The following is a 13,556-nucleotide window of genomic DNA, read 5'->3' on the forward strand; positions in this document are numbered from 1 at the left end:
AAAAGCAGATAAGAGCTAGAGAATAGCAGGGTTATTGTTTGTGGATGGCTTGTTTGCAGAAGGCATCTCTAGGAGGTGACATTTGAACAAAGTCCTGAGAACATGGTGGCACAAAGCTGAAAACTGAGGGAAGAGCCTCTGAGAAGTGAAGTATGACTGGAGAGCTGCGGATCCCGCAATGGGCCAGGGTGGCAGGTGCTGGGCGGGTGAAGACGAGAGCTTCAGACCCCGCTGGAGTAGGAGCCAGAGGCCAGCCTGCATGGGGCCTCAGAGAGGACAAGCACTGTGGCACAGGTTCTGTGAGGGGGCAGCCACCAGAGGGTTCTAGGCAAGAAAACTAACACAACGGGAGAGAATAAAACACTGTGGAATGTCGAGGACGAAGGGGCAATCCTCCTCCACGAGGACATATAAGTTTTGGAAAGGAGGTGACACATGACTGCAAAAGACTCCATCTTCTCTGCCCAAATGCTGGAAAGGACTGGCACAAGGCACGAGGCACACAGACCCTGCCCAGAGGAGGGGAGCCCACTATGCCAGCTCAGAGGAGAGCAGGAGGAGGCCTGAGGCGGTTCTGTCACCTAAGTCACAACTAAAGGAATGGCAGGCAGAACAGCATAGAAGGCATGGGCCAAGATGGGCCACATCCATTTGGTCCAACAACTAGAAAGCTACTGAACAACTCAGTGAGAATAATTTTACTTCACTGGTGACGTATCTATAATGTGTTCAGATTTTCTTTTAAGAACAGCAAGACTAGTTCTCAGTTGAATTCAGCTCACAGAGCCTGCTTACCTTATAGCTAAATCAATAATTCTAAATGTTTTGAACTGCTCTAAATGTTATTCAATATTCGCTTAGTGATCAGCAACCCCTTTATGGATAGTACAATTATAACAAGTACCTAGGAATAAAACTGTACTAAGTTGTATAAGTTTTAGGCAATAAAGTCACCTCCTAATTTTCCGGATCAAGGAAGAGAAATGGTGGCATGGGAAACAATTGTGCCTGTGCCCTTCACCCAGCCCTGACAATTACTGGAGGGCCACTGCCTGCCAGACAGCGCCAACATGGCCACACTGTGTTAAATCTGCCAAGCCTTCAAGTCTCAGAGTTAAAGGAGCCTTTCCAAAGGCACAGAGTTAGTCAGGGAAGAGGCAGATTTAAACCCAAGTCTTTCTAACTCCTAAGTCCATTATCTTACTTCTCAAACTTGGTTATTCTCCAAAGCAAGAAGTAATGTACATCCCATTGTCCAATGGAGTTGATAATCTGTGCATAAATAATTAACGATACAGTAAATGAAATGTGCTCTATTTAAATAAATTTAATATCACATATGACTGGGATTACAGATTCCAAACGATGGAACTAAAAAGGCTGCCAAAAGACAATCCAGTTAGATGACCAAGGCAGGCATGGTTTTTAGGTTCTGACATTTTGATATCTTTTTAAGGACATTCAAGGAACACAAAGCATAATAGAGAGATCTTGACAATTCAATAGTGCCAACTCTTAAGTATTTAATTTTGATTTTAACTGTAGAAAAAGTCCACCATGAAGGGCTATATGTCAAATAAAACAGACAGTCACGGATGAGAAAAGGAGAGTTTCATCTGGCAGTGGGATACTGGGGTGAACTGCAAGTGATCATCTGCAGCTGGCAATGGCACCTAAAAGAAAACGTCATCAGCTGCTCACACAGACTGGGCTCTTCCCAGTTGAACAGGAACATTCAAGTTTTCACTCTCCAGAGGCTCTTCTCAGTTACCTTTTCAAGAACAAATATTAGGCCTTACTGATTGACTATTATGGTTCTGGCCAAAGTTTACTGCACAAGCATTTCTGCAGAAGCTGGGAGATACAGCATGCTCTCTATCTTGGCTCAATTTCTGCCAGGAGATTAAATGGCATCAAGAAAACAGAAACATATTCAAGGGACTATCACTTATTTTGAAAGACCTAAAATTTTAATAAATTCTAAAGAAATTTGTATGAGAACCAAGAAGTTCTGATTTGCTTAACGCTTTGCCATTTGCATCTCTAGGGAAGCTGCCACTGGTCCCGTTGCAGCGTCCTCTTCTGAACCTAGCTCCAGACCATTCTAAGAGGCCTCCCTGGACTATAGTCTGGCATTATGCTCATGCTATAGAACTGCATTAGCAATCTATTTTTAGTTTTTACTCATTCATAGGCAGCTGTGTGATTTTATTCTATTTCATACATTTGTAAACTGCAGCTCCTTCAGATGTGAATTGGAAGCTCACTAAAAAGAAACAAAACTTACACATATATAATGCATATATAAGTATGCTTATATATATAACATATATATTATATACACACACAAAAGGGTTCATGGAGAATGGAATTTTAAAAAATACGAAATTTTCTATTAACTTTTTGAAGACCCTTCATATATGCATTTTTCTTCCTTTATTCCCAATGCATTTATTATAATACCAGTTACAAATATGTTGGCAAAGGGGATAAATCATAAAGAAAAACAGCTAAGAATAATAGATTGAAGAGCTGTCCACCTCATATTTTCTTTTGATCATTCTTATTTTCACATAAATATCACTAGTAAGCAACTTGCTGTGATATCTTTTGTAAAAAATCACTAAAGAAAATCAATAAAATAGATAAAGTTCAAGTCAGGTTCCTCCTCCTATAAAATGATAGGGTAGATTAGATAGACGATCTGTAAGATGTTTTTGAGCCCTAAACGTTTAGTAGTCTCTGCAGTGTTTGATCAATAAAGCTATAATAGTATACATAAAAAAGTACTAAAGGCAATTGTTGAGTCACACAAATACAAAAAATAAAACGACAGAGTGCCAAAAATATCTGAAAGTTAAAGTATCTGATAATATCTTTAAAATATCCGAAAATATCGTTCAGATGACTTTGTGTGTGGTTTTATAGATCTACTTTCAAAAATGTGATTATTTTGATCTGATTATCAAAGATATTGGACATTACAGTGATAAAATTTTAGTTTGATGGGGATTGCATTGAATTTGTATATCACTTAGGGTAGTATGGACATTTTCACAATGTTGATTCTTCCAATCCAAGAGCATGGGATATCGTTCCATCTTCTTGTGTCCTCTTTAATTTCTCTCAGCAGTGGTTTGTAGTTCTCATTATAGAGATTTTTCACATCCTTGGTTAACTCTATTAATAGGTATTTTATTTTTTTGGTGGCTATTGTAAATGCGCAAGCTTTCTTGATTTTTCTTTCTGCATATTCACTATTGGAGAACAGAAATACTATTGATTTTTGTGTGTTGATTTTGTATCCTGCAACTTTGCTGAAATCATTTATCAATTCCAAGAGTTTTTTGTAGAGGCTTTAGGCTGTTCGATGTATATGATCATCTCTATAGATGCTGAAAAAGCATTTGATAAAATTCAACATTCGTTCATGATAAAGACACTCTACAAGTTAGGTATAGATGGAAAGTATCTCAACATAATTAAAGCCATATACGATAAACACACTGCCAATATCATCCTGAATGGGAAAAAGCTGAGAGCTTTTCCCTTAAGGATAGGAACTAGACAAGAATGTCCACTCTCACCGCTCCTATTCAACATAGTGTTGGAAGTACCAGCCAGAGCAATCAGAGAAGAGAAGGAAATAGAGGGCATCCAGATTGGAAAATATCAAGTCACTGTTCCTGTTTGCAGATGACATGATCCTATATATCAAAATTCTAATGACATTTTTCTCAGAAATGTCATATACAGACATTTATATGCAATAACAAAAGACCATGCATAGCCAAAGCAATGCTTACCAAAAAAAAAAATAAAGCTAAGGGCATAACACTACCTGACTTTAAACTATACTACAAAGCTATAATAACCAAAACAGCATGGTCCTGGCATAAAAACAGACACACTGATCAATGGAATAGAATAGAGAATCCAGAAATCAACCCACACACTTACTTCCATCTGATCTTTGACAAAGGCACCAAGCCTATTCACTGGGGAAGGGACTGCCTCTTCAGCAAATGGTGCTGGGATAACTGGATATCCATATGCAGGAGAATGAAACTAGACCTATACCTCTCACCATATACTAAAATCAACTCAAAATGGATTAAAGAATTAAATATACACCCTGAAACAATAAAACTTCTTAAAGAAAACATAGGAGAAACACTTCAGGAAGTAGGACTGGGCACAGACTTCATGAATCTGACCCCAACACCATAGGCAACCAAAGGAAAAATAAACAAATGGGATTATATCAAACTAAAAAGCTTCTGCACAGCAAAAGAAACAGTTAACAGAGCTAAAAGACCACCAGCAGAGTGGGAGAAAATATTTGCAAAATATACATCTGACAAAGGATTAATATCCAGAATATACAAGGAACTGAAACAACTTTACAACAAAAAAAACAAGTAACCCAATTAAAGAATGGACCAAAGAGCTAAATAGGCATTTCTCAAAGGAAGATATACGAATGGCCAAAAGACACATGAAAAAATGCTCAACATCACTCAGCATTCGTGAAATGCAAATCAAAACTACACTAAGATACCATCTAACCCCAGTTAGGATGGCTAAAATCCAAAAGACTCTGAACGATAAATGCTGGAAAGGTTGCAGAGGAAAAGAAACCCTCATACATTGTTGGTGGGACTGCAAAATGGTGCAACCTCTATGGAGAATGGTATGGAGTTTCCTCACACAATTGCAGATAGATCTACCGCATGACCTAGCTATACCACTGCTGGGAATATACCCAGAGGAATGGAAATCATCAAGTCGAAGGTATACCTGTTCCCCAATGTTCATCGCAGCGCTCTTTACAATAGCTAAGAGTTGGAACCAGCCCAAATGTCCATCATCAGATGAATGGATATGGAAAATGTACACAATGGAATACTACTCTGCTATAAAAAAGAACGAAATACTGCCATTTGCAACAACATGGATGGACCTAGAAAGAATTATATTAAATGAAACAAGTCAGGGACAGAAAGAGAAATATCACATGTTCTCACTTATTTGTGGGAGCTAAAAATAAATAAATAAATATACAAACTTGTGGGGGAGGGAAGAAGACACAACAATTACAATTCCTTGAAGTTGTTAAGACAGGCAATCAGATATGAGGTTGATGGCGTGGTGGGGAAAGGGAGGGGGGAGGGAGGTTTTGGTAACGGGCCTCAATAATAAACCACGTTGTATATTGACAAAATAAAATAAAATTTAAAAAATAATTTTAAAAAATTTTGTTTGCATTAAACGAGTAAATAAGATTAACACTTTGACATAAAATAGCACTTGGAAATAAAAGATGATTTGATGAGTCTGTTTTTGCAGGTACCATCCATAAACTATAGGGTGAGAGTCAAGAAGCTACATACAGTCGTGATGTAGAACAAGAGCCCCTGCCAGCCCCTCACCACACAGGCATTTGACACCAACCAAGGGGTGTGATTTTTCTGTAGGGGAAGCTAAAATTTACAGAAAAGCTGTAGAAAGGTGATGAATTGTTTTCTTAGGAGGCCAGCGTTCAAAGCACTACAAGTAAATCTGTTTGGTATAAGTGAAGGGTTTCATGAGAAAAATGGTGGAAGATGAGGTATGGAGGCAGCACAGATCGTGAAGGGCCTCGGGTACATGCAGAAGAATCTAGAGCTACGGGATACTGGGTGCCAAGGAAGAGTTTTGAGCATGGAGATGATGATGGGAGTTGCAGGTTTTGCACAGATTATTTCAGGAAAGAAATGGGAAAAGACAGTCATGAAGCCATTGCAACAGTCAATGCCAGACCCACAAATTTGTTTTGTTGGGGTACCTAGACCAACAATTTGTTTCTACTTTCCGGTGGAAAAACAATTCCGCAATAGATAAATAAATAAATAACAGAACCAATTTTGGAGTAGGTGTTTGTGCGTGTGTGTGCGTGTGCTTGCTTTCACTATAGGGGCATAGGTGATACCTAAGGAACCATATCATAAGCATATCTTAAAATCTAGATATTTAAAAATCAACAAGACATAAATACTTATGATGCAGATATGTGTAATTATAACCATAGGGTTAACCAAAAATCTACAATCAGCTATATTAATGATGATTGATCTAATCCAATCACACTAATTTTAGCCCAATTTCAAATATGTAATTCTTAATAATTCACATAGTTTTGTGTAAAAATTAAAATCTTTGGAATGTTACACCATTTCTGGATAGCAACTAATGATAACTGAGCACATACTATGAGCCAGGCAGTTTTTGAAGTATTACATACATTTATCTCATAAATTTACAAGATAGATACTAATATTATCGCTATATTATAGATGAGGAAACTGAAACACAGAGAGGCACACAACTAAGCAAGCAGTAAAACTGAGATTCAAGTCCAAGCATTTTGACCCCAGCTGTTACATTTTTCACCACCAGACTATACTGGCTCTAGAACTTACTGTTTTAGGTCCATTCTAATTTCATCAGGAGACTGACGACTGTGTTCTGAGAATCATTTGTAACTATGATGATATCTCAAAATAATGCAACAGCATTGAGAAGGCAGAGTGGGGGTCAGAGATGAATTCTGGAGAAATTAAGAAAGAGAATCAGCAGGACTTGGTGACTGGTTGCAATGTGGGTTCAGAAAGGAGCAAGGAGGGGGTGGAGTCTAGAATGACTCCGCAGTAAGAAGCAGGAACTTAGGAAGCAAGTAGAAACCACAGTAGAAAAAGCAAGTTTCTGGCTTGCGATGTAGTGTAGGTTTGATGTGTAGACTTCAGGATGCTTCTGAGGCATTTACCAGGTGGGCAGCTTGACAAAGGAGCAGGCGATGGGTGAGGTGGACTGAAGAGAGCTGTCCCTCTAGCTGCAGTGCTGATCCATCACTTCCCCAGATGAAATCGTTCCTACTTGAGAAAGCTACTGGATGAGGGACGGGTGTGTGGGGCTGTGTGGGGGGAGGTTAACATAAAGTGAGAACCATCTGCCCAGCATGCCGGGGTGTGAAATCAGGGAGAATAAAAAGTGGGATCAGTGAACGCAAAGCACAAATGCCGGTGCCTTTCCCTCTCTAGAATCCCCACATGGTGCTGACCGCAGTCTCCCTTGTCTTACACTCTTTTGCACAGATTGCATGCTGGCCAATACCCTGTAAGTTCCATAAGGGCCTGCCTCTTATTGATTTGCAGTTTTTGAAGAATCTAGCACATGTAAAAATGTCAAATTATTTAGTTAGTGATTCTTCTCACTTTTACAAGAAGTCCAAGAATTTTTTCAAAGATTCAGTCCTTTTATGTCTAAGGTTCAAGCATCATTAGCCTGGCTCAATGTAGGGCATCCTCATTAACAGAATAACACTCCAGCCTCATCCCAAGAATCCAAAGGGAGGGAAGCAGAAGCAGTGAGGGGACAAAGAAAACACAAGAATGGAGAAGGCTTGCACTTATGTCTGGAACTAGTTATTAGTCATGTCAGCCTAATCAGATCAGAGGACTCCTTCAGACAAAAGAACAAGATATTTTGGTTCGAGGCTCATTAGAATTTAGAATGGTTAATTTCCTCCTTAACTTTAAGTAGCCAGAAAGACAGAAATAATAAAGATACCAATAAAATAGGTGATTTAAAAAATTTATAACTAAAAAATGTTTTAACTTGTTGAAATTTAAAATATTTTAAAAAGTTTTTCCTAAAACATTTTGTGTCTATTCTATAACACAAAATTAAGATGGAATGTTTATAAAAGTAAAACTCCACATCCTCACCAGCATTTATCACTTCAGTCTTTTTGATAATAGCCAGTCTAGCTGGGGTGAGATGGATATCTCAACGTGGTTTTGATTTGCATTTCCCTTATGATTAGTGATGTTGAGCATTTTTTCATGTACCCATTGGCCATTTGTTTGTCTTCCGTTGAAAAATGTCTATCAGCTCCTTTGACCATTTTTCAGTTGAATTATTTGTTTTTTTTTTTTACTGTGAAATTGTCTCTCAAACAACTACAGATAGAACTACCATATGATCCAGCAATCCCACTTCTGGGTATACACCCAAAGGAATGGAAATCATCATCTCGAAGGGACATCCACATTCCCATGTTCATCACAGCTTTACTTTACAATGGCAAACCTATGGAACCAGCCTAAAATGTCCATTGATGGATGAATGGATAAGGAAAATGTGCTAAATATACACAACAGAATACTACTCAGCCATTAAAAAAAAATGAAATTCTGCCATTCACAGCAACATGGATGAGCTCAGAGAAAATTACGTTAAGGGAAATAAGCCAGGCGCAGAAGAAGAAATACCACATATTGAAAGAAACAAAGAAACAGAAAGAAGGAGGAAGGAAGGAAGGAAAGAAAGAAGAAAGGAAGAAAAGAAAGAAAGAAAGACCACAATAAAACATTGAACTTTCAGAAGGAGAGAACAGAACTATGGTTACTAGAGGTGGGGAAGGGGAGGGGTTGGGGAGTAATTGGGTAAGAGACAGAAAGAATAGTTACAATTTGTAATGATGAACATGTGATGATATTGACTTGATCATCACGGTACACAAATACAGATAGTAAACTCTGTACCCCATAAATATGTATAATCAATTATATTTCAATTCAAGAAATAAATTGAAAAAAATTAAAAAGTAAAACTGGTTAAGACAAATGAACAGATATGATGTTGATGGGTGGGAGGGGGGAGAGGGAGGGGGAGGAAGGAATTGGTAAAGGGACACGGAAATCATCTACATTGTATACTGATAAAATAAAATTTAAAAAAAAAGTAAAACTGACTTCAGCTAAAAGCAATGACCAAAATTAGATGGATTTAGACATCTTGGCTCAGTTTTCCAAACTAAAAGGTAGAAAGTAAAGATTCCTTTGGAAAACAGTATCAAAAATCATTTCTTAATATTTACTCATTTTCATTTGTATTAAGTATATCTTGTGAGGCTTAGTTGCGAATAATGGTTTTCAGTGTAGCTGCAGTGATGACTAATTCACCTATCTATTTAGCTTTCAAATGTCTATCATGACATGAATAAGCAACATTAAGACTGGAATTCAGGCTAAGCGTTTAAAAAGTAACAACAAAGAGCAAAACACTCACGATACGGCACTTCCAGTGGATGTCCTGTTACATCACACCACCCAGTTGGGTGGAGGTCGGGACTGTCTGCAGCCATCCAGTAGTCATATTTACGGTCCCAGCCATCAAAATGAACCTGTTACAATGAGTCTTCAATCATTAGTACTTAGTGATTAGTATTTCACTATTCCAGTATCAAAATATTTGAAAACAGATCTTTGAAGCTGAGGCTGATATTTTATTAATCGCACCTTGTAGCTGAAATAATATTTAAAATATGCTATCCTACAGCCTTTTAATCTTGCCATCGAAGGCTATTGTACCAATGTTTCAAAGAAATTAAAGAGCTTGGCAAATGAAAAATTTTGCAGGGATTGATTGAATTTGAAGGGGTAAGACCCATCCATTTTCTCAACTGAGACAAATACTTTAATGTCATTGAGAGGACATTTCCTGTCCTGGGCAGTTGTCCTGGAAGTCACTACATGAACCATGTCAGCACCAGCAATCAACTTGACCTCAGTACAAACTATCTTGGAAATGCATGAATTAGAGTATAAGGAAGCAATAAATTCCTAAATCCTCACAAATGGGAAAAATGGGGACAAAGAGAGTAGACAAAATGTGCTACTAGGGTAGATGGATTTTAATAGCTATGTTAATAGCTACTGAAGGACACAATGTAAGATGCCAGGAATTTTTCCTGGAAAGATGTAGGGTCCAGGTTCAGCAATCCTACTGGAAGAGGCTCAAACAGGACAAATTTATCACTGTTTTTGTATTTTATCTACAAAGCACACATACACACACACACCAAACACATATATGTACAGGTCTAAGAATAATTAAAATAAAGCTCAACTTTTGAAACAAAAATCAAATACTTATTTCTTAAATATCACAAACTTCATGTCCTACAAGTTTCATATCTGGATTCATAAGTCAATTTTATTTGCACAGGAAAAAAAATGAGTGAAAAGAGTTCATTATTATATAATTCTCTATATAGACTTATTATATAAAGAGTTTATTATTATATATTGATTTTAAATATCAATTTAATGCAGAATTTATCTTTTTCAATGCACAAACACCCTCATAATTTTTTTGAAAATAACAATTTGAATAAAAAGAGCAAAATGCCTAGCACTATAATGAACCAACTAAAACATAAATCTATTATTTAGGATATAGGACCAAAAAAAATAAAATAAAAAAGCAAAACTGTATGTATCGAGTCCCAAATAAAGACCCAAAACATTTTGTTGCTTTTTTAAAAAAAAGTTAAACATGTGCCTACACTGTGATGTCTACCAATTCCACTAAAAAGAGATGAAAGAGAAATACCACATGTTCTCACTTATTGGTGGGAGCTAAAAATTAATATATAAATTCACACACACACACACACACACACACACACACACAAACCGGGGGGGGGGGAAGAAGATATAACAACTACAATTATTTGAAGTTGATACGACAAGCAAACAGAAAGGACATTGTTGGGGGGAGGGGGGGAGGGAGGAGGGAGGGAGGTTTTGGTGATGGGGAGCAATAATCAGCCACAATGTATATCGACAAAATAAAATTAAAAATAAATAAATAAATTAAATTAAATTAAATTAAATTTTAAAAAAAGAGAGATGAAAGTACAAAATCTTGTAAACAAGAGTTCCTTGCAGTTTTATTCATAATTGCTCAAACCCAAATGTCCAACAACAGGTAAATGTCCTTTCATCAGCAAATGCGGTACTATCCATAAAATGAATACTAGTCAGCAGTAAGAAGACATGAATGTTTACACACACACGAACATGGATCAGTCAAGCACACATCATGTTGGCAAAGAGGCAGACACAAAAGAATGCACACTGTATATGAGTCCAGTGACAGCAAGTCTGACAAACAGTGATAGAAAGCAGATCCCTGGTTGTCTGCGAGGAGGGTGAGGAGTGGGACTGGCTACGAAGGAGCACAAAGGAAGCTCGTGTGGTGTTGAAAATGTTCCAAATCTTGATTGGGGTATAGCAATATAGGACATATATTTTTCAAAACTCACCAAAATGCATATATAAGATCTGTACATTTTGTCATCTGTAAGTTATATCTCCATAAGTTTACTTTAAATATTTCTGCATTCGGTTGAGGTCCCATGTGGTTGTTCTGCTCCTGTACTCTATTATACTTAACTTGTACTCTATCAAACTAAACACAGCCAAACAACACAATACTATCAGTACCAGGTCACCAAACATTACAGTTGTGGAAAGGCAAAGTTGGCATTCTTTTTTGGAATGATGCCTGTTGGTTTGGATTTACCAATAGAAGCTCATGTAAGTCTGGATCACCGAGTGAAGAGGAAATAAGAAACAATTCCCAAGCTTCAACACTTCAACCCATCTAATTTCAACATCCTTTGCCTTTTAAGTCGGCAGTGAAATATTTTTGTTTCAAAAGCAAGGAAACCACCTCTAAGCACAAATAAGACAAGGCCAAATACCCCGGCAAGATCCTGCTTCAAGGATTTATAGGCTTTACTATTTCAGCATTGTGCTGGACCTAGGAATCTTACTGGGGAATTAGGTCTAAAACTGAAAGAAAGTAAAAAGATAATATCTTTTTCAAAAAAAATTTGATAGCATATACAATGTTTTTATGAACTCTATTCAACATTTTCCTCTTATGTTCATTAAGAAATACTGAATTATCCTTTCAAGGCTGTATATAATTACTTACAATGAATCCATGGGAATTAAAAATAGCCCCTCCTAATCCAATGACAGACCCCCCTTCCCCATAAGGGCTGTCTAAACTTGGAACATAAAATCAAAATCTGTACTCATGTACGTCTTTATGAAAGATATCTTCATATCTTTGGAATTCATATCTCTGGGGTGAAAATCCAATTTTAAAAATTCTAGCCAGATGGTTAATAGAGGAGATTGACATTTTCAGGATAATTCAAAGATTCCTTTGGTGAAGTAAACAATCATCTTGAAAACCAAATCATTTCTAGCATTGTTTTTCATACATTTATGATTCTTCACATATTTAGGTTTGCTTAAAGTAAACGTATAGACCCTTCTTGCTCCAGGTTTGATAAACCAGAAAACAAAGGTCAGATCTCTGAATTGACTGCTGTCTTATATTCTTATTAAACAGATAGTAATGTTCCCTGATGTTATTAACATTATATATATTACTTATTAATAATTGTTAAAATAACCTGGAAATTTAAGAATTAGATCAGGACAAACTGATAAATACAAAGCTATTAATGATCTGGACTGACGCTGTCTCTCGGCTCTGCCCTTATCACTTACTACCTGGCACCCATGTTGGAATGTCCCCTCGGGCCCTGACATTCGCCACTACGCCTCAGTCATCATCGCAGCCTCCATGGTACTTAGCACCATGGCTCACACACTGCAAGGGCTCAAAAGCCTCGTCTGAATAAGACGCTAGACAGTAATCATCTCTCTTCACTGCTCTTTTGGGCAGCGGAAAGACAAAGCCATTATTTATTCAAGAACATTGGGACTAAATTTAACACTCAATCACAATAATTTTATTAGCTTGTTTTCTCCTGTTATATGATTTTTTAATTTTTAATTTCCACTTTAGACAAGCTTAATGAATATGTGTATTTTAGGGCCAAATCTATTTTTATAGTGAACAAATTATAAGCATGTGATGTTAACTTATTTAGAAACAGCCTCTATTACACCTGAATTCTTCTAACTTTAATACCTTTTCAGTTGACTAAACTTAGCCTTAAATTTCATTCTAGAAAGAACTGCTATCATCCTGATATCTATTACTCATAACTATCAGTGCTAATAAGACTGCAGTTCATTTTGCTTTCTGTGATGCAGGGCTCTGGGCTCTGGGCTCTGTTGAGGGATGGCACAGGGGCATTCAAGGATAGTAGAGGCCAGACATCTGTTCCACTGCAGGGCAAGAGTGCTTGTATCCTGCCTGACAGAACACCCACAATCCAAGAGCAGTGTCAGTACCAGCTACGGCAGGGGAGGCACTTTTATTGTGTGCTTGTATATTCCAGGCATATCCTCATTTAATAGATGATAAATAGGAGCCTCAGAGAGGTTAAGAGTTTTGCCAAGATCATACAGTCAGTAAATGGCAAAACCAGACTTAAGCTGACAACAGTTTACTGAGAGAACCATGCAAGGAAATAAATTGCGAGGATATTTGGAACTATTATAGAAATCTATTGTGGCAGACATAAATTACATTTTTAAAATATAAGAAGGCACTTGAAATAATGAAAATAATGAAAATTAAAATATGAAAATAAAATAACATTGAGTAATACAAGAATGTAGTCAAGAACTACCCACACTTCCCACATTAAACGTGAATCCACATTGAGCCAATCTGCCAGCATGTCTATCCAGTCCAGGAAAGAGGGAGGGAGCATGAGGGAAAGGGGAAATGTATAC

At 37.2% G+C, this 13,556-nt stretch overlaps 1 protein-coding gene across 1 annotated transcript in view; it reads right to left on the reverse strand.

The window, feature by feature from the left end:
- The window catches only part of L3MBTL4 (L3MBTL histone methyl-lysine binding protein 4), a 302,974-nt gene that overhangs the window by 203,934 nt on the left and 85,484 nt on the right, over window positions 1–13,556 (reverse strand). Inside the window, exon 10 of the mRNA XM_063076623.1 lies at window positions 9,112–9,226. Within this exon, the coding sequence (XP_062932693.1) occupies window positions 9,112–9,226 (115 nt within the window). The remainder of the gene's footprint in view (window positions 1–9,111; window positions 9,227–13,556) is intronic.

This window comes from Cynocephalus volans, chromosome 13 (assembly GCF_027409185.1).
Source record: "Cynocephalus volans isolate mCynVol1 chromosome 13, mCynVol1.pri, whole genome shotgun sequence".
Taxonomy (NCBI): domain Eukaryota; kingdom Metazoa; phylum Chordata; class Mammalia; order Dermoptera; family Cynocephalidae; genus Cynocephalus; species Cynocephalus volans.